General features: G+C 40.6%; 1 protein-coding gene across 1 annotated transcript in view; it reads right to left on the reverse strand.

Annotated features, from left to right (window-relative positions):
* LOC149818140 (ARM repeat superfamily protein) overlaps positions 1–25,119 on the reverse strand; it is a 92,404-nt gene that overhangs the window by 61,187 nt on the left and 6,098 nt on the right. The window contains exons 2-3 of the mRNA XM_089984058.1: positions 24,826–25,069; positions 23,389–23,507 (exon numbers count right to left, since the gene is read on the reverse strand). Of these exons, the coding sequence (XP_089840184.1) occupies positions 23,389–23,507; positions 24,826–24,921 (215 nt within the window). The 5' untranslated portion in view covers positions 24,922–25,069. The remainder of the gene's footprint in view (positions 1–23,388; positions 23,508–24,825; positions 25,070–25,119) is intronic.

Genomic DNA, 25,119 nt, shown 5'->3' on the forward strand with positions numbered 1-25,119 from the left:
TTTTTGACAATATAGTTGTTGGGAATCCCCAACGGCTATATTTCTAGCCGGTGGGGGCCTGGGACCTTTCCCAACAGCTATATGGGTCCTCTTGGCCCTCTAAGTTTGTGTATAAATAGGGATGTCTTGTTCCATTATTTGTTATGCATTTACTAATGCTTATTTGGTGAATAAAGCCAATATTTTTTAAGTGTGTGCTCTTGTGTTGGGCTTGTGAGTGCCCCTTCGTGGGTTGTTCTTGTGCTATTGCCCATAGTAGGCATTTTATTTTGAATCCTTGAGGATTCATTACATGGTATCAGACTTTGCTATTATGTTCATGGTGCTCATAGGTGCCACACTTGCTCGTGTATCACTTTTTTCTTCAAGTGTTCGTGGTGTTCGTGGTACTGGTGTGTTTGTAGTGCTCGTATGTTCGTGGTGCCACCTGATGTGTCTGCCCTTGACAGACCCTACGGGCGACATCCGCACACAAAGGCACTTTGAAAGCGCACCCACCGAAGCAGGAGAGCCCCACACGGCTGGATGCTCAAACGGATAAAGTACATACACACAGCAACGCACCTACGCCCTGCGCACATGCGCACATACGGTAGATGCCCCAGCAACTTTTGAAGGTCCACATCAAAAGTCTTGGTGGGCCCCACAATGGACCCCACAAAGGTTGCCACTTGGGTGGACCCCACAAGCTTGCCACATTGCCTCCTAGCATCCTAATGGGCTCCACAAGCTTGCCACATCAACCCTTGATGGGACAAGGAGGTTGTCCCATCAAACCCTTGTTATGATGAGGTTTAGAGTGGTATTTTGGGAAAACCACTGTAGCACCTAGTATTGGAAAATTGTAACCATGAAAACTAATTGTGGTTTTAGCCAAAACCACAATAGCCCCATGTAATGCCTTTACTACCTCCCTTAGGCACTATAAAACCCCAAGGGGGGAGTGACTTTTTGAAATGGACATTGCTTGATCCCAAATGTGAAAGTAGGCTCTTAAGTGAGTTAGGTTTAGGAACTCTCTCTCTCTCTCTCTCTCTCTCTCTCTCTCTCTCTCTCTCTCTCTCTCTCTCTCTCTCTCTCTCTCTCTCTCTCTCTTAGGTGGGTTGAGTTTAGTACTCTTCCAAAAGAGGATTGGCATCCTTGCCAAGCCATTGGTTGGTTAGGTGTTCCTTAAGAACACTTAGCCTACTTGGGCCACTAACAACGAGTGATTGACGACGCTCATGGAGTAGGCGCACACCCAATGAGCTTAGGCGCTTCCCAATGGTCTAGAGGTGATCTTCAGCCCCTCTTCACCCTCGGGAGGATTGCCGAAATCGGTTTGATCAACCTTTAGCGTTGTATGTGTGAAGCTCATCCTACATCCACGTCGGTTCTTCTAACGCATCTATGGCTGGATCATGCACCCGCACACCCTGCGCATAGGTGCAGACCTGTCTTGTGTGCACCCAAGGCGTGCACGCTGTTAAAACTAGTCGACCATTAGTTATTTTCAAGTGTTTTATCCTTAAAGTTATTTATTTACTCTTAAAAGATGGTTCTTTAGAATTTTTCATATAAGAAGGGACCTACTTGTAATTTGTCTTTTAGGCTAACCTCAATTTAAACAATAAGTGTTTAGCCCTAAAGCATCACGATTTTTCCCTCTCTCTCTCTCTCTCTCTCTCTCTCTCTCTCTCTCTCTCTCTCTCTCTCTCTCTCTCTCTCTCTCTCTCTCTCTCTCTGTGTGTGTGTGTGTTCCTGTGCAGTATTGGATTTCTCCACATGGTATCAGAGCTGAAGGTCTTGGGAACGTGAGCACGAGTTCGATCTGCGCCAAAAAAAATTTAAAAAAAGGTGTGTGCTCTCCCTCTTTTAATTTGAGTGGCATAGATCTGATGTCTGACAACAGTCAAGACACAGATCTGTAATCAGAACCATAGAGCTCGGTAAGTTCTCTATCAACTGGATCGTGTATCGTCAAATGTGGGACACAAATCTATAACAGATCCATAGAGATCGGTGAGTTGTCTGTCATCTGGATTGTGTATCATCAACTGTGATGTGCAAAGGCTATGAACTTAGCATTTTCTGATCTGAAAAGAATTTATCAATTGAACCTGCCCTCAGTCGTGAATCTGAAGAAAATCCTATGCTGTTAATCTTGGATCTGAATGAAAAAAAATTATTCTGTTGGAACCTTTCGATTGATTTGGGGTTGTCGTGAATGGTGTATCGCATAGTTCCATTTTTATGTCGTGAATCATGTACCGTGAGCAGTCTTCATCGGAACTGTGCTTCTAACAGAGCTGTGATTAAATACACAGATTTTTTGGTCGTGGTCAGAGATGACGTGGAGGTTTTTGCTTTGCTCCTGTAGAGTTGTTTGGACTGGTTCAGATCTGATGTCGTGATTCTTCAAAATACCGTGTGGTGTCGTAGCTTATGCAGTGTGTCGAACTGACTGTGGGTTCGTGACATATTTAGATTCAATCTGAAAAGTTTTTTTTTAATTTTTTTTTGCCGTACATTGCATCGGTGTTATCATTTCCTGCATAAGCATTCTTCATTATGGCTGAAGCTCCGAAGTTTGATTATAAGAATGAATCTAATGGGGAATATAAGGCTTTTGCAAATCCTTTTTCTTATGGGTCTTCGGTGAAATTAAATGAAACCAACTATGCCAGGTTGTCCAGAACTTTTATGATGTCGGTATCTGGACATTGTAGAAAACATATTTTGTTGGAAACTGAACCGAATGATAAAGTGGGAAAATATGTTACTTGGGATGAAGATATGACATTGTTATGTCATGAATCATGAATAGTGTTGAACCTCATATTGCAGATGGTCTAATTTATTATAATACAGCTAAACAGATGTGGGATAATATTCGAGATACTTGCTCTCAAGAAACAAATGTGAGTCGTATTCTGCAAGTTGAACAAGAGATATATAATTTGCAGCAGGGAGATCAGACCTTGGCCCAGTACTATGCATCCGTTAAAGCTGCCTTTGAAAGGCTTAATGCTCACGGGCCTCTGTGTTGTTCAAAGCAAAAGGATCATCAAGAACAGACTATGGTTGCTCGGTTCCTCACAGGGTTATCTTCAAAATTCTCGGTTGCTAAAATCCAAATGTTAACTGGATTTGATGTACCTACTCTAGCCGATGCATACAATCGCTTGAGCAGACTTGTTTTTTCTCTCCCACAATCTCATCCTATATCCCAGACATCTGCCTTAGTTGTTCCTTCTAGTTATGGTCGTGGAAATACTCTGAACATTAGAGGAAGAGGTGTGAGAGGTAGAGGTAAACTTCAATGCACATTTTGTGGAAAATCAGGAGACTTGGAAGACCGTTGCTGGGATATACATGGACGGCCTGCCTTTCCTGCATCGAGGCCTAATGTTCCAAAAGCTAATGTTACAAAACTAGAGGTAGCAAAGCCTCTTCCCCCGTGACTGCATCTCCCTTAGTCGTGCAGAATATGAAGAACTGGTAGCTCGTTGTCCTTCAAGCTCCTCTTCTCATGTAGCTGGTGTGGCCTACGCAACAAGGGACCATCTTCATCTCAATGAGTAAGTGGATTATTGACTCAGGTACATCCGGACATCTGTGTGGGAATTCTCATTATTTTTCAGATCTAAAAGATATCACTGCTCATCGGGGAGTCTCATTAGCAGATGGGAGCTCTTCTCCGGTGGTTGGTCAGGGAAATGTTTTTATATCTTCTTTCTTACAGTTGAAAAATGTCCTTCATGCTCCTTCATTTCCTCAAAGTTTACTTTCAGTGAGTTGTCTTACAAAAGAGTTAAATTGTACAGTGATATTTGATCCTGTTGGTTGTCATTTTCAGGATTTGCTGACGGGAAAGAAGATTGGTGGAGGCTACGAAGAAAATGGAGTCTACTACTTACATCATCCAGTGGGAAACAGTTTTGCTGCAGTCGACTATTCCTCGAGTCTTGTTCAGTGGCATCGTCGTCTTGGTCATCCTTCATTGTCAAAGTTTCATCATGTCATTCCTTAAATTCCGTCTACTACATCATTTCAGTGTGAAGCATGTCAGTTGAGCAAGCATCATCGGAGTTCATTTCCTTCTAGTCAGAGTCAGTCCAGTCATAAGGTCTTTGAACTTCTTCATGCGGATGTATGGGGTCCTAGTAAGATTCCTACTAGGACTCAGTGTCGATATTATCTTGTTATTGTTGATGATTTTTCTAAGTTGTCTTGGGTGTTCCTAATAAAAGAAAGATCTGAAGGTCCTACTATTATTAAGTCAATGATTCTTGAAATAAAAACTCAGTTTGAATCTGTTGTTAAGATTATCCGCACTGATAATGCGCTTGAGTTCAAAACAAAAGCCTTGTTGCAATTTTATCAAGACCATGGCATTCAACCTCAAACCTCCTGTGCCTGTACTTCCCAACAAAATGGGGCGGCTGAGCGAAAACACAGGCACCTTCTTGATGTAGCATGTACCCTTATGATTCAATCCAATGTTCCTGCTTCCTATTGGGGGGATGTTGTTATCACAGCCTGTTATTTGATCAACCGTATCCTTCATCATCCGTGGAAGATAAAATTCCTTTGCACATCCTGAATCCCAATGCTCCTCTTTTCTCTTTCTCGCCCAAAGTATTTGGGTGTATTTGCTTTGTGCACAGACTTGAACCTGACCGTGATAAATTAGTTGCTCAAGCAACTAAATGTATTTTTATAGGTTATCCAAAAAACCAAAAGGGGTATCGATGTTATGACCTGATTTCTCATAGAGAGTATGTCAGTGCAGATGTATCTTTCCTGGAGTCCGTTTCATATTATTCTCATACTGGATCTCAGATGCAAGTTGATCTAAATGACTCCTTTCCCCTTCCTATTCCTCCTTTCCCTTTGGAATTTGTACCTCTGTTACCGGGTCCCACCCTACCTTCCTCACGGTTTCATAATCCCCCATTGGTATATATGCATAGAGCTCCACCTGAGCCTTTTCCTTCTTCTTCCCATGAGGTAAGTGTTCCTGATCACAGTAATCTTCATGTTGATGATAACAGGCAAATAGCTCTACGTAAGGGGATGTGACAATGTACCTTATATCCTATATCTCATTTTGTGTCTGATGCCAGAATTGAAAGTTAGATGAAAGCTTTTATTTTTGCCTTATCTGCTGAAACTATTCCTTTGAACTATCAACAAGCACAGCTTGATAGTAGATGGAAGCAGGCAATGCAAGAGGAAATGGATGCCTTATTGTCTCAACAGACGTGGGACCTGTTTAATCCCCCACTGGATGCAGACATTGTTGGATGTTACACATTGGCAATTAGACTGATAATTTTAGCAATTGGTTACCTGACTATGTGATAATTATAGTACTTGATTCTAGTTCAAGAATGTGGCCTTACAAAATTAAATGTGCCAAAAAAAGATCTACCTCCAATCTGAATTATACAAACTTATCATTGCCAATTTGAAGGGTATGTTCATATTTATATTTGCACTTGGTTCTTGTGGTTTTGTATGGTCGCAATCACTAGATTTGATCTCTGATTCATTAGTTTCTTTCTAATCTGTTAACTACAGTGAAATGGCCGTTTATGAGTTGATCCAATTTCTTTTTATTTTCTTATATTAGCACATTGATCTGATATTCAACATTTCATGGAAATGTTTGTTTTGATCAGTTTTCTGTTGATGTTATCCTGTATTCTGATGGCTAAGATTTTTTAGATTGGCAGCTAACCAACCATTATGATTGTTCATTGTCCAGTGGATCCATCCCAATTTTGTCTTGACATTGAAGACTATCTTATTGGTAAGTGACTGATCTCTTTTTGTGATACCCCTCTTTAAAAATGTGAACGAAGATCCCAGTAAAAATGTTGACTTAGAAGTCATATCATATGATGCTCCTGTGAAAGATCCTTGCAAACAATCAAGTTTTCAAGTAACTTGATACATCAAATGATAGCATAAAATAGCATTCAAATGCTTTACACTACAAAAGAAAAGAAGTGCAGTAAATGCACTGTTTTTATAAATGTAAGGAGACAAAACTCATCTCTGTATTACACTACTTTACAATGGGCTTACAGCCCTTGAAATAAAGTACAACTCAGATGGTTCTATTGAAAGATACAAGGCCAGATTAGTAGCAAAAGGTTATACTCAAACATATGGTGTTGATTTCTTTGAAACTTTCGCTCCTGTCGCACGGATGGGTACCATCTGTCTAGTTCTCTCAATAGTTGTTCACCATGGATGGCGTATGTGTCAACTAGATGTGAAAAATGCATTTCTATATGGGGATTTATCAGAAATAGTATACATGCATCAACCTCCTGGGTTCGAGGTTGAGGGAGAGTTGCCAGAAGCAGTGAAGGCTTGGTTCTGTCTCAACGTAAGTATGTTCTTGATTTATTAAAAGAGACAGGAATGTTGGGAGCCAAACCAGCAAATATTCCCATGGATCACAAAGTTCAGTTGTTGGAAGAAGGGTCAAAACCTGTGGATAGCAAAAGTTATCGCTCTCTAGTAGGGAAGCTACTATATATGACAGTGACTAGACCTGATATTGTTTTAGCAGTAAGCAAGGTTAGCCAATTTATGGAAAACCCGAATGAAGTACACTGGAATGCTGCAATGATGATTCTAAGGTACTTAAAATCTTCTCCTGGAAAACGGTTATTATTCAAGAAAGGGGGAACCCTGGAGATAGTTGCTTACTCTGATGCTGATTATGCTGAATCTGTTGAGGATAGGAAATCTACCACTGGATTCTGTGTGTTTATGAGAGGTAAATTAATTTCATGGAGAAGTAAGAAACAAATTGTGGTTGCTAGGTCTAGTGTCGAATCAGAATATAGGGCTATGGCCCAAACAGCAGCCGAATTGATGTGGGTTCGAAATGTACTAAATGATCTTCAAGTGAAGGTTTCTTCTCCAATGGTGATGATGTGTGATAACAAGGCAGCTACGTATATAGCAAATAATCTTGTGTTTCATGAGAGGACAAAATATATTGAAGTTGACTACCACTATGTAAGAGATATGGTTCAAGCTAGTGATATCTCTACCAAGCATCTAAACTCAGAGGATCAAGTTGCAGATATGTTTACAAAGCCTCTTGCTAGGCCCAGTTTCTCAAAATGTTGCAGCAAGTTGAGCATGATTGATATCTATGCTCCAGCTTGAGGGGGAGTGTTAAGACTAGTCGACCATTAGTTATTTTCAAGTATTTTATCCTTAAAGTTATTTATTTACTCTTAAAAGATGGTTCTTTAGAATTTTTCATATAATGAGGGACCTACTTGTAATTTGTCTTTTAGGTAACCTCTATTTAAACAAGAGGTGTTTAGCCCTAAAGCATCACGATTTTTCCCTCTCAGCTGCTCTCTCTCTCTCTCTCGGTTCCTGTGCAGTATTGGATTTCTCCACACACGCCTCCCTATTTGAGGCATCGTACGCTGGCCATCCGCGAAATCGAGGGCCTTTGGAGGCCACCATCCCTTCACTACAAGCCGACAGCACAGCTGCACCGGGGCACCACTCCCCATGCCTATAGTAGCTGCGCAGGGATATCACCCCCTATGCTCCTCAGAAAAGGCTCATTGCACCTTGCGGTGAACCTCCCTTGGAGGTGCACGCAGCGCACAAGCACGTGCACCCCATTCCACGGCAGCACAACAAGGGCGTTGTGCTACCTCTACCTTGTGCATCGTTCACTGCAGGAGGCGGTGAACCTCCCTTAATGCTGCAGCGTGCATGCTCACACGTGCACGCCCAGCCCCACGCGCACCCTTGCTCCTGCGTGCGACAGGTCAGTGCCTCCGCACCTTGCATGTGTGTTCTCCAAACTGGCTCATGTGTTTACCTTCTAAATACATGGGTGTTCGTTGTTGTACTAAGCACCTATGAGTGCCAATTGTGGGCTGATCCGAGCCTTGTAACACGAGCATGCACGCCCGTGTGTATATCACTTGTACTCCTAGCCTCCGGCTAGGCGAAACCCCCTTCTCAACCGTTTGTATATTTTTTCCCCTTGTGTGTGTGCGTGTTGTATTTGAAAAGAATCGTTTATGGATCTAGATCCAATCCAGACCCGTATCCATATAAGGGTTGTGTTATGTTGTAATTTTAAATATTCATTTATTTTTGTACCCTAATCTTTGTAATCTTTTATATATGTATGCCTTGAATAGATCAGTCACGCATGCTAGATTCAGTCGTAACCTTCTGCAGCTCTCTTTCTCTTTCACTCATTTTCCTCCTTGAGCAGGTAAACTTGGAGTTCACCTCTTAACATGGTATCAGAGCAGTAGAAAGTTGGGCCTGGGATTACTTCTCCAAAAAGACTGTCCAAAGAGATCTTAAGTTCCAAGCCGAGAAATCTGTGAGTTCAATCTGTGTCTTCTCTAAATCCTTCTCTAAACCCAAAATTGCGTCTTCTTCAATATGTGTTCTTTTTCTAAACCCAGAATCAATCTGCCCTTCTTTTTTTCTCAAACCCAGACCTCCAATCAATATGTGTTTGTTCCTCCTTTTTTCCTTAAATCAGAGTCTCAGTGCCTTCTTAAATCAACGTCCTTTTAAATCTGCGTTCTTTTCTAAACTTATACATGTGTCTCTTCTGAATTTATATCAGCGACGTCTTTAAATCTGTGTTTCAACCTATAACAGCGTATTCCTGTTTCTTTAATCGCCGATTTCTGAAACAAATTTCTCTAAAATCAGGAATGTCTCTCTCCACGTCGAAATATCGACTTCTATCTTCTTCTTCTGTTGCCAGCAATCTTTGCTCCTTTAAAGGGATCATCGATCTGCTGCCAATCTGGTTTACTTGAAATTTTTTTGTGTTATCTATATCATTCTTGCCATTCTATATTACAAGATTTGTTGAAGACTAGTTATATTCATTCAACAAGGGATTTTTTATCAATCTGAAACTGATTCAGTGTTGACAGCATCAGACCTCTTATGTTAGCTGACCACAACAGGATATAATTTTCCTGGTTAAACTTCTGCAAAAAAAAAAGGCAGAATATTAAAAGTGGTTGATTCTTTTATCAATCGACTGAATCTGGTCCAGAAATTCTCCTTTTCCTTTATCACCAATCTCCTGTGTTACCCTCAATGGATTCCTCATTCTCACAAACGCCTCTTTCTTCTAATTTTCTTAGTCAACTCGTCTCTAAGAAGTTAAACAATAGCAATTTCTTGACTTGGAAAAGACAGATCGTCCCTTTTATAAGGAGTCAAGATCTCTCTGGACATCTGGATGGGTCAATTCCAACCCCTCCAGAGATTATCTCGCAGAAAAAAGAAGATGATAAAGTGGCATCTTCTACTGTACTTCTCAGAAATCCAGATTACATCGCGTGGATAAAGAGAGACCAAGCATTGGTGGCATACAGCACCTCTACATTGTCGCAAGAGATTCTTGTAGCCATTCCTGATGATTGTTCAGCCAGGAAATTGTGGGATAAGTTACTTAAGACATATTCGCAAATATCTGAGACTAGAGTTGTGTTTCTTAAGCGAGAATTTCAGATGTTGAGGAAGGATTCCATGTTGATCATGGAATACTTAAATAGAATGAAGAGTATCATGGATTAGTTGGCTATCGTGGGATGTATGATTAATGACAAAGATAAAGTACAGCAAACTCTAAGCGGACTGGGGCAGATTATCATGTTCTGACAACGTCCTTATTGTGTCTCACAGAGCTTCCTAAGTTCGAAGATCTACGTGCAAAATTGTTACAATATGAGATGAGTCTGAAGGGGTTTTCTGAAGAAAATCATGTGCAATCTGGGACTCAAGAAGTTCTTGCTACAGGGCTGACTTATGGCAAAGGAAGAGGAGGTGGTGCTTTTCGAGGCAGGAGTGGACAAGGAAGACCTGGTTTTGGGGGTCATGGGCTACTTTCAACGCCCAATGTTTCTTCCAATCAGCAAGGTCAAAGGCCCATTCCTACATGTTTTTTATGTAACAAAAGGGGACATATTAAAGCAAATTGTTGGTTCAATCCCCAAAATAAAGGAAAATCTTTGCAATTAGAAGCCAAGAAAGACACAGAAAATTCAAAGGCTGAGGGAAAAGTAAAGGAGTTACTATTGGCAGCACTGGCAGGGCTAAATATGAAGCAAAATGATAAAGGCACTTGGTATGTTGACTTAGGGGCAGCAACCCACGTTTCAGGTGATACGGGTAAACTCCTAAACCTTATTCCTTATGCTGGTAGAAATAGCATAATCACAGAAGATGGGACTCACCACTCTATCTCACATATTGGAAATGTTGTTATACCCATGTCTAAGTCTTCCCTTCAACTTTCAAATGTTCTTCGTGCACCAAATATTCAAAAAAATATTGTTTCTGTCCCAAAACTTGTTGATGATATTAATGCTTCAGTTGAATTTACTCCCTCTTCTGTTTGTGTCAAGGATCTTCGCACGAGAGAGACATTCGTTGAGGGAAAAAAGTGAGGCAATATGTACATTTTTCAAGAAGATCCCTCCCCCACAGTTCATTCCACTTGTTCATCGAAGCTCTATCAGCATCCATCATCAGTTTCATCTGAGCCTGTGTTCGTTATTTCTGAATGTAATAAGCCAATCCTTTGGCACAGTCGATTGGGTCATTGTGGTCGTCATTTCATTGAAAAACGTGTCTCAAATAATTTGATTCCTAAGTCTAGTCTAGGTTTAAAAACAAATGAAATAAAATGTTTGAGTTGTCATTTATGTAAGAGTCATGTTTTACCCTTCAATTCAATCAATAAAAGAGCTTCAAGGCCTTTTGAGACCATATGTTCTGATGTCTGGGGCCCTGCCCCAATCGCTTCTGGTTCTGGAAGTAGATACTACCTTATCTTTGTTGATAGCTATTCACGTTACACTTGGATGTTCTTCATGAAGCATAAATCAGAAGTCTTTGGATTATTTCGAAAGTTTCATTCCTTTATCAAAAACCATTTCTCTTAAAACATTCTACATTTTCAATGTGATAGAGGGGGAGAGTTCTCCTCTAGTGATTTTATTGAATTTCTCCAGCATAATGAAATAAGGAGGAGAGTGTCTTGCCCACACACACCTCAACAAAATGGGATTGTTGAGAGGAAGCATCCACATATTGTTGAGAGTGCAATAAGCATGATACATGATAGTAATCTCCCTATTACTTTATGGACAGAACCTTTTCACTTTACAGTGCATGCGATAAACCGCTTGCCTATGTCACTGTTGGAAAACAGATCACCGTACTTTACACTTTTTGGCATTCATCTTGATTACCATGAATTACGTGTTTTTGGATTTGTTTGTTATGTGCACATTGATAGCTCATTAAGGCATAAGTTTCAAGACAAAGCCTTGAAGTGTAGATTTGTGGGGTATGCGGATGAATATAAGGGGTACAGGTGTTATGATCCTTCGAGTAAATGCATGAAAGTGTTGAGAAATGTTATTTTTGATGAGATAAACTTTGATAATCAACCAACTAACTTCTCTGGTTCAGGATCCAATGTTGAGGTATATTATCCATGGCTAAGCTCTGAACTCTTCTCCAACATTAATATTGAATGCCCTCCGGACTGCAGTCAGAAGGAAGCATGTGAGGAGTCAGAAGATACATCACAATCAAAAGAGGTTGATGGTCAACCCTTGGAAACAGGAAGGTATAAGGGCATCGTCTACACTCGACATGAGAAGGAACTTCCACCTGTCTCTACTCCCTGTCCGGACCTTAATATGCCTCCTACTTCCTCATAGATGTTGCCCGTCAAGAGGTCTACTCGGGCTCGACACTCACTTGACAAATGGGTCTGCTACAAAAAAATTCCCTGTATTTTCAATTATTTTTGACAGCCATAACCAAAGAAGATGAACCGCTCACCTTTTATCAAGCTGCCAACTCAAAGAAGTGGATTGAAGCGATGAATGAATAAATGGAAGCTCTACATGAATGTGGTACTTGGGAGGTTGTTCTCATACCACTCAATAGAAATATAGTCGGATCGAAATGGGTGTACAAGATTAAATATAAACCTGATGAAAGTATTGAAAGGTACAAAGCTAGACTTGTTGCAAAAGGATTCACACAAGAGCAAGGGTAGGATTTTTATGAAACTTTTAGTCCTGTGGTGAAAATGGGGACCATTCAAATTGTGTTGGGTCTAGTTGTTAAACATGGATGGATATTAAGTCAGCTAGATGTTAAAAATGCCTTGCCTTCCTGCGTGGAGATCTCAAGGAGGAAGTTTATATGGAGCAGCCCGCAGGATATACAGAACAAGATACTGCTCAATACATGTGTAAATTGAAACGAGCGATATATGGTTTGAAACAGGCATCTCGTTCTTGGTTTGAGAGTTTTTAGCTTGAATTACAGAGGCCTGTAGATCTCTTCTTGATCATTCATTATTCATCTACAAGAAGCAGAGTGTGACCACACTCCTATTGATATATGTAGATGACATCATCATTACAGGTAACTGCGAAACTCATATTGAGGAAGTAAAGAAATTGTTGAATCAGAGATTTAAAATGAAGGATCTCGAAGATCTACGATATTTCCTTGGGATGGAAGTCGACAAGACATGTAATACACTTACTCTCACTCAACACAAGTACATAGTGGATATTCTCAATAGAGCGGGTATTATGAATTGCAAACCCTTGGCAACCCCAAGTGTCATACATAAACTGAGCTCTAAAGAGGGAGACTTATATGAAGATCCTACTAGACACCGCAGCATAGTAGGTATGTTACAATACCTAACATTCATTCGACCCGATATAGTGTATTTTGTCAATCAAGTATCTCAATTTATGCATGAACCTCGTACATCACATATGGAGGCAGTTAAGAGAATACTAAGATATCTAAAAGGCACTATCGGCGATGGACTTGTGTACAGAAAGAGTGGGCCGAATCAAGGCGCATAAGAGATCATTGTTTATGTTGACTTTGATTGGGCAAGGGATCCAGATGAATGTCGCTCGGTATCTACTTATTGCAGTTTTCTTGGGTCAAACCTAATTTCTTGGAGCAGTACAAAGCAGAAATCCATAGCTAGATCGAGCACAGAGGCCGAATACAGATTGATGGCTTCCGCGACTGTAGAGGCTACATGGATAAGACATCTCCTCACAGAGATAGGAGAATCGATTGCTCGATCACTCTTACTATGTGACAACCAAAGTGCCATCAATATGTCCTTCAATCGTATTTATCATAGTCAAGCAAAACACATTGAGATAGATCAACATTTTGTAAAGCAAAAGGTCGAAGAAAAAGAAATTGAGCCCAATTTTGTTTGAACAGAAGAACAAGTTGCAGATATATTCACAAAAGGATTAACAAAGGACAGGTTTTGGATGTTAAAAGGCAAGTTGTTCATGATCTAAGATCATGTACAACTTGAGGGAGGGTGAAAAGAATCGTTTATGGATCTGGATCCAATCCAGACCCGTATCCATATAAGGGTTGTGTTATGTTGTAATTTTAAATATTCATTAAAGGGTATTTCTGTACCCTAATCTTTGTAATCTTTTATATACATATGCCTTGAATAGATCAGTCACGTGTGCTAGATTCAGTCGTGACCTTCTGCAGCTCTCTTTCTCTTTCTCTTTCACTCATTTTCCTCCTTGGGCAGGTAAACTTGGAATTCACCTCTTAACAGTATTTGCGGTAACTTGAGCACAGCATTCCACGCTGGCTCCTCCCCATACACGTGCCCAAGCACGGGAAGCGCTTAGCACCCTAGGACTGTCATTGAATTATCGAACTGTTGCATCTCCTTTAAATGAATTTGGGGAGCTGATGACTACGGTCCACCCGAGCAGGCCGCACCAGTTGGTATCAAAGCCCCAGATGGATCAAACACTCTAATGGAATTTCATGAGGATTCCAAAGGCCAAGTCGAGAACCCCCATGAGAAAATGTTGGGGAAATTAGCTCAAAATAGCCAAGAGGTCAATGACCGCATCGGGCGACTCGAGCAAACGATAGCACAGCTTGCCACGTGTATGGCGGATAGGAGGACCCCTAACAGGGAGTCCCCTAGACCTAGGAAAGAACCGGCCATGAGATCCCCACGTTTTGGCTGTGAGGATTCAGTTTATGATGAATCCCCATGGGAGTGAGATTGGGAAAGGTATGGCGCCTATAGGCACAAGATTCAAGTGAAGTCGCCATTCAACGAAACTGACCCTCATGAATGGCTTTACAAATCCAATCACTTCTCCATCTGCCACAGCACACTTGGGAGTCCCAAGTGAAAGAGGCAAGTGGTTCCATTGGTTTGAAATTACATACAAGTGCCCCTCATGGGATCAACTCCAAGACGGGATTTTGGAGAGGTTTGGACCATCCTCCATGACCAACCATGATGTGATCCTCAAACAACCCAAACAAAAGGGGAGTTTAGAAGAATATCAAGCGGAGTATAAGGAGGTTTGTGCCATGGTCTCACGTGCCGACCAACACACTCTGTTTGGGTCCTATGTTGGAGGACTCAAAGATGGGTTGCATATTGAGGTATTAACCACAAGTGTACGTACACCTAGCTAAGCATACCACATAGCTAAGGTGTACAAAGAAAAGCAAAGATTGAGGTGTGAGAGTCAGAAGACAAATCGCCCACACCCGCACCGAGGCAGGTGCGACACTTGGACACAACTTCCTTTGTGTTAAGTGAAGTCAACAACACTGAGGTCCATTTCTATCCCAAAAGTAAATTCAGCTAACCCTAATCAAGTTCATTTTTATCTATATTATATATATAAATACATAAATGCACACAAATACACGTAGTGTTAACTTAAAACTGTTAAAATTATATATATATATATATATATATATATCCTCCCTGCATCCCCGCGCCCAAGTTTTTTTAAAGTGCCACATCTGCACCGTACCCGCACCTGCACCTATGTGACATAGTTTTCAGCCAAGTTCGCTCCTAGTCGTGAGGAAAAGCCCATAGCCCACAAGCCCAAGATCAAATACATCTCTCAAAGTCAAATTGAGGAGCGTAAGAAGAGACGTGAATGCTTCCAATGTGGTGACAAATGGAGCCTGGGGCACAAATGCCAAGGACTCTTAGTTCTCCAAATCATCGATGATGAGGAGGGACTTTCACCACAAGAGGATGAAGACACAGATAGCCATGGTGAGGAAGACGATGTACTTGTGGAATACCATGCTATGTCAGGGATCACCGGTCGCCACGCCATAGGCTAGAAGTCAAGCTCAATGATTACGTTGTTGAGGTACTTATGGATACAGGGGCAATTCACAACTTAGTGAAAGGAGAGATGGCCCACATGCTAGGAAAAAGGGTCTCCAAACATACTGGATTTGAGGTCACCATGGGCAATGGTGAAAAACTTATGTGCACATACTTGCTCAGGGAAGGGAACCTTCACATCCAAGGTAGAGAGTTAAAAGAACGGTTGTTCCTACTTCCGATCAAAGAAGCTGATGTCATCATGGGAATGGAGTGGCTAAAGTCCCTTGGGACTGTTACTTGGGATTTCACCAGCATGACAATGCTCTTCCATGATGATCAAACTTTATCCTAAAGGGAAGAGGGAACTTTGAGGAGATTAAGGCACCTCAAGAGGAGGCAAGCCTAAGGGTTTTCACCACCATCTCTTGTGAATGGGAGATGAAGGTGTTGGAAGAGCAATTGGATGATGAAGACACCCAAAATGTGGTAAAGGATCTTAAGGAGGATCCTTCCTCAAGGTTGAAATTCACGTTGAAGGACTACAAAGGCTGGCTAGTGGTTCTGATTGGGAGTGAGCTCATTTTTGGGCTACTCCAAGAGCACCATGACTCATTGGGAGCTGAACACATGGGAGTGTCCAAAACTTACCAAAGGCTCAAAAAATTGTTCTACTAGAAGGGTATAAACAAGGCAGTTCAAGACTACACCAAGAAGTGCCAAGTGTGTCAAGCGAACAAATATGAGGCTCTCAAGATACCCGGGCACCTTACTCAGCTACCCATACCCAAAGGAGTATGGCAAGACATCAGCATCGACTTCATTAAAGCCATGCCTCCCTCAAACCATATAGAGGTCATCTTTGTAGTGGTAGATCGACTCTCAAAGTATGCACATTTCATGTCTCTACCAAGAAACTACGAGACCTCCCAAGTGGTCCAGAGTTTCTGGGATCACGTGAACAAATTACATGGATTGCCCAGGTCCATTGTGTGAGATAGAGACTCTATCTTCTTGAGCATATTCTGGAAGGAATATTTTATCTTAAGCCAAACCCGATTGAAATTCAGTTTCGCCTATCACCCCCAGACTGACGGACAAACGGAGGTGGTAAAACACACTATAGAAACTTACTTGCAGTGTTTTGCTAGTACCAAGCCCAAGAACTGGACGACATATATCCCACGGGCAGAGTACTTCTACAACACGAGTCATCATTCCGCCATCAAGATGACTCCTTTTGAGGCTCTATACCAGAGTTACCGGAAGCGCCTAGGCAAAAGGGGAAGCGTGCTTCGGAAGCGCGAAACGTCGCGCTTCCGAAGCGTGAGGGGAAGCGTCCCCCTTTTTTGGGAAGCGCGCTTCCCTTTTATGGGAAGCGCTTCCCCCTCGCTTCCCCATTTTTTTCATTTTTTTCGCTTCCTAGGTCGCTTCCGGTTCGCTTCCTAGGTCGTTTCCGAGACGGTTCGGAATTTTCTTCTAAGTGGTCCCACGCTTCCCCGCTTCCTAAATTTTTGAAAGTGCCTCGCTTCCCGCTTCCCGTATCGCTTCCCGCTCCCGCTTCCTCGACTGGTAACTCTGCTCTATACGTCTACTCCCTACCCAATTGGATTGCATATGAGAATTGGAGTAGCCCTATCCTTGAGATTGACCAAGTCTTGAGGACTCGAGATGAAATACTCCAAAGTCCAAATCCTCCAAAGCAACATAGCTAGAGCCCCAGGAAAGGATAAAGCATCAATTTGATAAAGGGAGGACTGACCGTGTCCTCGATGTGGGTGACTGGGTATGGCTCAAGAAAACTTGGGCCCATAAACAGATAAGCAAGAACTCACAATGGCATTCTAAATTGGTATTGTGCTAATATGGGTCTTATCATATTGAGGCCAAGGTTGGAAGAGTTGCTGGTAAGCTCAAGCTACCATGGGGGATCCAAGATCTACCCCGTCTTTCACGTATCGCAGCTCAAGCCGCTTGTTGGAAATCTGTCTCAAGAGACCATTCCACTAGAAGAAGGAGCTCAACTAGTTAGGATCATCCGAAAAATGAGAAGGGAGGACAATTGGTCAGCCGAATAAAGATTGAATGGAACACCTATGGTGAAACTTCAGTATCATGTATAGAAGAGAATGAGTTCATAGAGAAACACCAGCACTTCCTCTTTGAGGACAAAGGATAGCGGAAGCATGGTGGATTGATGTGTCTGCTCTTGACAGACACTATGGACGACATTTGCGTGCAAAGAAACTTTGAAAGCACCCACATCACCGCCATCGAAACCCACGAAAGCAGGAGAACCCCACACGGCTTGATGCACAAACGAATAAAGCACATACAAATAGCAGCGCATCTGCACCCTGCGCACATGTGCCCATATCTCAAACAACTTTTGAAGGTCCACATCAAAAGTCTTGGTGGGCCTCACAAGCTCGCCATAATGGGCCCCACAAAGCTCGCCACTTGGGTGGGCCACATCAACCCTTGATGGGACAAGGAGGTTGTCCCATCAAACACTTGTTATGATTGAGGTTTAGAGTGGTATTGTGGGAAAACCATTGTAGCACTTAGTATTGGAAAATTGTAATTATGAAAACTACCTGCAGTAGCCCCATGTAATGTGTTTACCACCTCTCTTAGGCACTATAAAAGCCCAAGGGGAGGTTGATATTTTGAAATGGACATTGCTTGATCCCAAATGTGAAAGTAGGCTCTTAAGTGGGTTAGGTTTAGGAACTCTCTCTCTTAGGTGGGTTGAGTTTAGTACTCTTCCAAAAGAGGTTTGGCATCCATGCCAAGACATCGGTTGGTTAGGTGTTCCTTAAGAACACTTAGCCTACTTGGGCCACTAACGACGGGTGATCGACGACGTTCGTGGAGTAGGCGCGCACCCAACGAGCTTTAGCGCTTTCCAATAGTCTAGAGGCGATCTTCAACCCCTCTTCACCCTCGAGAGAATAGCAGGCATTGGGTTTATCAACCTTTGGCATTGTACGTGTGAAGCTCATCCTACATCCACACCCGTGCTTGTCGAACCCCGGTAAGTTCTTCTAACGCATCTATGGTTGGGTCGTGCACCCACATGCCCTGGGCATAGGCACAGACCCCTCTTGTGCACACCCAACGCACGCACGTCTCCCTGTTTGAGGCACTGCATGCGGGCCATCCGCGGCATCGGGAGCCTTTGGAGGCCACCCTCAATTCACTGCAGGCTCTCAAAAACAGTGGCACCGAGGCACCACTCCCCATGCCTACCGCAACTGCACAGGGATATCACTGTAATGAAATACAAGTGCCAAGAATAATGTCACAAAGTGACTACAAGAAGGCACAAACACATAAGCAAGTTGTCTCTAACAGACAATATGCCACAGAGGGCAAACACCAAACACACTTACAAAGGAGAAGAGAGAGAGCTTAAAATAATAAAAAGTTTATTGATAAAATGCTTGAAAAAACATTGAAAAGAACCCCTTTTTATACATCATAAAAGGGGCCAAGGGGAGCTCCCCAACAGTCACATTTGTGACAGTTGGGTTGGGGAGAGTCCCAACGACTCTTAAGGGAATCCCCTTTTTACCCCTTTAATTAATAAAAAAATTAATAATAAACAGAATTACAAAAATGTCCCTAATGGACATGTCTATTTACAAATGAATAAAAAGACTAAATGGCCCCTAGTGGGCATTACAAAAATATATACATAAAAATGTATATATGTATATATATATATGAAATGAGTAATGTGTTCCTTAGGCCCCTTTTTAGTTAGGTCTCGTTAGGCTCCTTCAAACATCATAGTTTTAAGTATTTTTTCTCACATCTAACACCGTAGATGTGATCTATAGGTTTTGTTTAGTGGGAACCGGCTTTTGGATCGCCGGAATCTGACCTGTATATAGATTTTTCCGGTGATCCAAAATCAATGGCTATGAAGGTACCAGTTTTTCCCCACTCAGAAAAACATGTTTTTTTCATTGAAAAAATATGATCCAAGAGTTGATTCCCACTAAATTGAGCATGCTAAACACATCTAATGGTTCAGATCTATCATAAAACACTTAAAACCTACAGGGCAGAACAGGAAATGGAGCCTAATATGTTCAGTTCTCATATGAAATATATATATATATATATAAGATTCATATATTTTAATACCCTCCCTCAAACTAACAGTGAGATCACCGAAAGTTTGCTTAGAAGAAAGTATGCATCGGATATGGATTGAATCATGTTCCAGTGGGCGGTAGATCCGACTTTAGAAATGTGATTCAGGTTTAGGTTACGGATATAATCCGAATGGAGTTCTGGATCAAGATATTACACGGTACTTGATCCTAGGGGTATCAACAGGTCGAGTTTACCCGACCCAGACCAAACTCTATAGGGTCCGGGTATGGTGACAAATAAGAAGACCCGATTAAGACCCGGGTCTGGACCCGAAGGTCAGATTAATACATGGACCTGGGTATAGTTGGTAAAATTTTAAAACAGACCCAGGCCCGATCCAAGTTCCGATTAAGACCCACAATTTTTCAATGTAAAAATGATAAAAAATGCTATTTTGTCGGGTATGGTTTCTATTATGGTAAGTCTGATTAGACCCAGGTCTGGACCTGATACCATACCCGAAAATCTAGTCCAAGTCTGGTTCCACCTGGGTCCAAACCAAACCCGATACATTGACACCCCTACTTGATCCATTGAAAATGGGTAAGACACTTTGATTTTTTATATAGAAGAGATGGAGCAGCTTGGGTTAGACCTGATTCTGACTTGAGAGTGAATATATTTGTTTATCCGGTTCCAACCCGGGCCAAAAAATTATGGGTTGTATTTTGTTTGGATTCGAGTTAGAATTGTACCCGATTTGCATTCTTAACGCCTTTAAATGATCTAATGCATTATTCTAGACGAAGTAATGGGGAGCATCCATGTGCACTTGAAAGATATAGTCAACCACTTGAAATAGAGGAACCTAGTCTTAGAAGATCCGATTCTAGAATCCCAAGTAGATTTGTTTCACATGAATCTATTTCACCAAATTATAGAGCATGTCTTCTAGCTATTCATTCATATTATGAGTCATCAAACTATAAAGAAGCTAAAGACATCAAAAAATGGGTAGAGATTATGAACTTAGAATTAGAGGACTTACATAAAGCCAAGACTTGAGAAATCCAACATCTTCCTAAGAGCACGAAGACAATAAGATGCAAGAGTGATGGATCCCTAAAAAGATACAAAGCTAAGTTGGTTGCAAATGGGTATTTACAGAAATATGGTGTAGATTATGAGGAGACCTTTGCCCCAGCAGCTCTTATGGCAAACGTAAGGACTCCAGTTGTCGTAGCATCCGTTAGGAAATGGCATGTACTTCAATTAGATGTTAATAATGTCTTTCTAAATGAAAATTTGAATGAAGTCTACATGGATCCTCCCCATTATCTAAATATTGAAACAGAAAACCTTTTTTGCCTCAATAAAGCTTTATATGAGTTTAAACAAACTCCTAAAACATGGTATGATTGGTTCAGTAAGACTGTTAAATTTTAGATTTAAATCATGCTATATTGACACTGCGTTTTTTATAAGATCTATAGGTTCTGGAATTGTTATTATGCACTTATATGTTGATGATATGATCATCACGGGAAGTGATAAGAAGGGAGTTGAAGAAATAAAAATTATGCTTAAAAAATCTTTTGATATAATTGACCTTGGTCTTTTGAGATACTTCCTAGGTATTGAAGTAGCTTATTCGCCAAGAGGATATATTTTGTCCCAAATCAAGTTTACAACTGATATTGTTGCATGCTCGGGTATCACATGTGAAAAATCTGCTACTCCCGAAGTAATTAATGCCAAAAATGAGAGTTGAAGATGGAGTCTTATTGGATGATCCAACTCCTTATAGGCAGCTTATTGGATCATTGATGTACTTGTCTATTACTAAATCAGATATTGCACATGCAATGCATACTGCAAGTCAATTTTAGCATGCGCCCACTTCGGTTTATATGAGTGTTGTATTGAGAATAGTTTGATATATTAAAAACACTATATCTAAAAAGTTTTTCTTATCCTCCTCCTCGCTTTTAAATCTTATTGCATATGTTGATTCTGACTGTGGAGGAAATCTCAACAACCGACACTCAACTACGGGCTTTTGTATATTTTTAAGTGATTCTCTTATATTCTAGAGGTGTAAAAAGTGGCATAAGGTGTCTTTGTCCTCCACGAAAGCTGATATGGGAGTTGATGTTTCAGAACCTTCAAAGTTATGTTGTAATAACAAGAGTGTCATATATATAACCACCAACCATACATTCCATAAACAAACAAAGCACATCGAAATGGATTGTCACTATGTTCGGGAAGAACACTTGAAGAGGACGAATGATTTACCATATGTTTCATCTGAATTTCAGATTACGGACTTTTTAAACAAAGCCCTTCCTCTACCTCGCTTTCTTTTTCTTCTTCACAAACTTTCGGTGATGTTACCGTAAGTTTGAGGGAGAGTGTTAAAATATGTTGTATAGATCATATATACATAATTATATATGTATATATTTCTGTTTATGTAAACTACAATACCCATCAGGGGTATTTCAATAATTTCACAACGTAATAGGGATCAGCCTATAGAGTTGTCCCTTTCTTTCTTCCTTTTTCTTTTCTTTATTTTTCTTTTTTTATATTTGTGTTTATGGACGTTGGCACAACCCAACTACCCGTTGGGCTGCTCCCAATGGTTATAAATATGACAGTTGGGAGCTAGGGCTAGCCCAACAGATAGTTGGGGTGCCCCCACTCTCCCCTCTTGTTTGCTTATAAATGGGGAGTTTTCCCCTTGTATTCCTCAATGCTTTTACAAGCATTTCATGTGAAGAAATACATTTTATATTTTTATGTTGTTTTCTTATGAGTTGTGATTGTGCATCTCTTTTATGACATTGTAATTGATCTATTAGAGACCCTCTTGTGCTTGCGCACTTGTGTAGCCCTTTGTTGGCATTGTGATTGTGCACATCTTGTTTCATTATAACTTGTGCTCCTAGCCTCCGGCTAGACTGAACCCACTTCTCGACTGTCTGTATATTTTTCCCCTTTCTTGTGTGTGCTTGTATTCGCGGTAACTTGAGCACAGCATCCCACGCTGGCTCCTACCCGTACACATTCCCAAGCATGGGAAGCGCTAAGCAACCTAGGACTGTCGTTGATTTATTCATTCACTGCATCTCCTTTAAACGAATTTGGAGGGAGACTCTTAATAGCTTTCTTTTTTTTCTAAAAGAAAGTTGAATGTTATTAAAATATAAAACATGAATTCCATTACAAGTGATGAAAGTCCACATGAAAGTCATGAATTTTCAAAACTTACAGAACCTCCAGAATTTGGGGGCCATTCCAGGAAATGCCCTCATCTTCCCAAATCTATTTGACATACTCCCAATGGCGCTGTAACATGTTGCACATTTACTCTTAGGTTCTATGGGTTTCCATGTCAAAAAAATCATATTATTGTGAAATTACTAGACCAAAAGGTTCAATTATTTGACATTATCTTTTTCTTTTATTTTCAAAATACCAATATTTCCCAATATTTATCAAGAAATCTGCAATATCCCAATAAATTGCCCTATCAAGATATTACTAAGACTGATAATGATGAGCATGATACATACATGCATACACATGAAAATTGTGCTTCACCTTTTGAAGATACTGACTGATTTTCTTAATGCCACTTCATAAGAGCATAGCCCCAAATTAACAAGACCACTTTATAGAACTCTAAAGCTCTGTTTGGGAACCGTTGTTGGGAGCGGTGATGACAACAGTGATGAAATCGGTGGATTTGGTAACAACATCCTCGTGAGGATGTTTTTTAAATCCATCCATTTATAACACCATCTCCCCTCCCAACACCGCTCCCATCTCCGTCTACTATGATACGATCAAAATTTTTGATAGAACAATATTACCAAGAAGCCCCTGGCTTAGCGTAGTAGGCACTTCATTGGTTTTACTGCTTTGTTTACTCCCTATGTTAAATCTTCAATACTTGATTACTAATGCCTTTACAATTTTCACATATACAAGGGAAAAAAATTTCATTCAATAAAATAAATTGAAAAGAAAGAAAAAGCATGAACAGATTGCATCACCTTTCTCTCCACTTAAGAAGAGCTTCTAGAAGAGGCACAGGTGTATGACGTGCCACCATAGCCAATGAATCAAGAACTTGTTCATAGGCTGGATCTGACGGCCGGAGATATTGCCCATCCTGTCATTAAGAAACATGTAACAAATGAAATTTGGTGGCTGAACTTTGATAGACAAACTACACCTTCCAATATACAGAAGAAAATAATTAGTTTGTAATGGAAATTGAAGCTACACACACACACACACACACACACACACACACATATATATATATATATATATATATATATATTAGAAATGATAGGGTGATCCCAGAGCATCTACTCCCACCTAATAGACTCAAATTTTCAAAATTCTCACACTTTTTTGTTGATCAGACCATATAGATATGATCTACAATCATTATATAGTAGAAAACAAGTTTTAGATCATGTGATTATGGCATACATGTAGGTTTTTTAAGATCTTCAAAAATCAACGGCTCATAATGTACCAAAATTTCATGACTTAAAAAGTTCTATTTTTATGTCCAAAAAACATGATTTGATTGAGAACATGAATGATCAAATACACTATGTTGAGTGCATCTAAAGGTTTGATAGAGAAGATGCAACCTACAACTATGATTTCTAGTAGGCAGGAGTAGGTGCTCTGGGAGCACCAAAGCATTACCATATATATATCTATGTGTGTGTGTGTGTGGTGTATAATACATGTGTGTATAAGTATGCATGCATGTACGTACCTATGAATGTGTGTGTCCAAGGAGATTACAAATTGATAGGATCACCAGTCCCAGTTTCAATTTTGATTCGCTATCAACTAAGTTTCAAGCTTGTGCTACAAATAGAGGGCTTTATAATGGTATCCCGCCACTGGATTGTTCTTTGAGACTGATTGGTTTTCTCTTCGTTAAAAATAGGTGATTATACCTTCTTCTTTTCTCCATCCATCATCATATCTTCTTCGCAATCTCCTATTCTCAATTTCCTTCTTCAATTAATATGTCAACAAGTGAACGTGGTACCAAAGCACCAAGAGTCTAAGATGACTCCTCAAATACTGAATTAGATATGAACATGAAGTTCTATATAATGTATTTTGTGGTGGAAAGTCTGCAGACGAACCCCACTCAACATTTATTTGAAGGAAAATATATGGTAATAACAGATGCAACTATTCAGAAGCTCTTCACACTATAAGACAAGCAACTACCTAGTTCCTATCCTTAGATAAAAAGGACTAACATAGTTGCTCAAAGCATACGATTGCAAAACATCATGAGAAAGTAAAAGAAATCGCAACAAAAATCCTAAAAAATCACACCATAAGCTTAGTAGGAAAAGGAGGGATAGAGAGAGAGAGAGAGGCAAAGCATAATATTACTAATGCAAATCCATGTCCTTAGAATCAGCATGAGAGGTACAGATGCAAACCTGTGCTTGAGCTGTATCAATGCGTCGCCTCGCAAGAGGCAGAAACCTTTGGAGAAGTGCATCTACAATCAACTTCGCAGCACTTCCCGACCTCATGCCTCCGATATGTTCTCACACAAAATCCAATTCTACTGCCTTGACTGTTTCAGCTTGTGAATTTGCATAAACATTATACAATTGACATTCAAAACTTTCTCGTGATTATGCTGATGGTGTAGACAATGATTAAGAAGAAGCTGGGACTCTGCATTTAGGTATTCCAAAATTTAGCAAAGTTTGTAATTCATTCAAGAA

This window comes from Nuphar pumila, chromosome 13, assembly GCF_984573655.1.
Source record: "Nuphar pumila chromosome 13, dmNupPumi1.hap1.1, whole genome shotgun sequence".
In the NCBI taxonomy this organism is placed as follows: domain Eukaryota; kingdom Viridiplantae; phylum Streptophyta; class Magnoliopsida; order Nymphaeales; family Nymphaeaceae; genus Nuphar; species Nuphar pumila.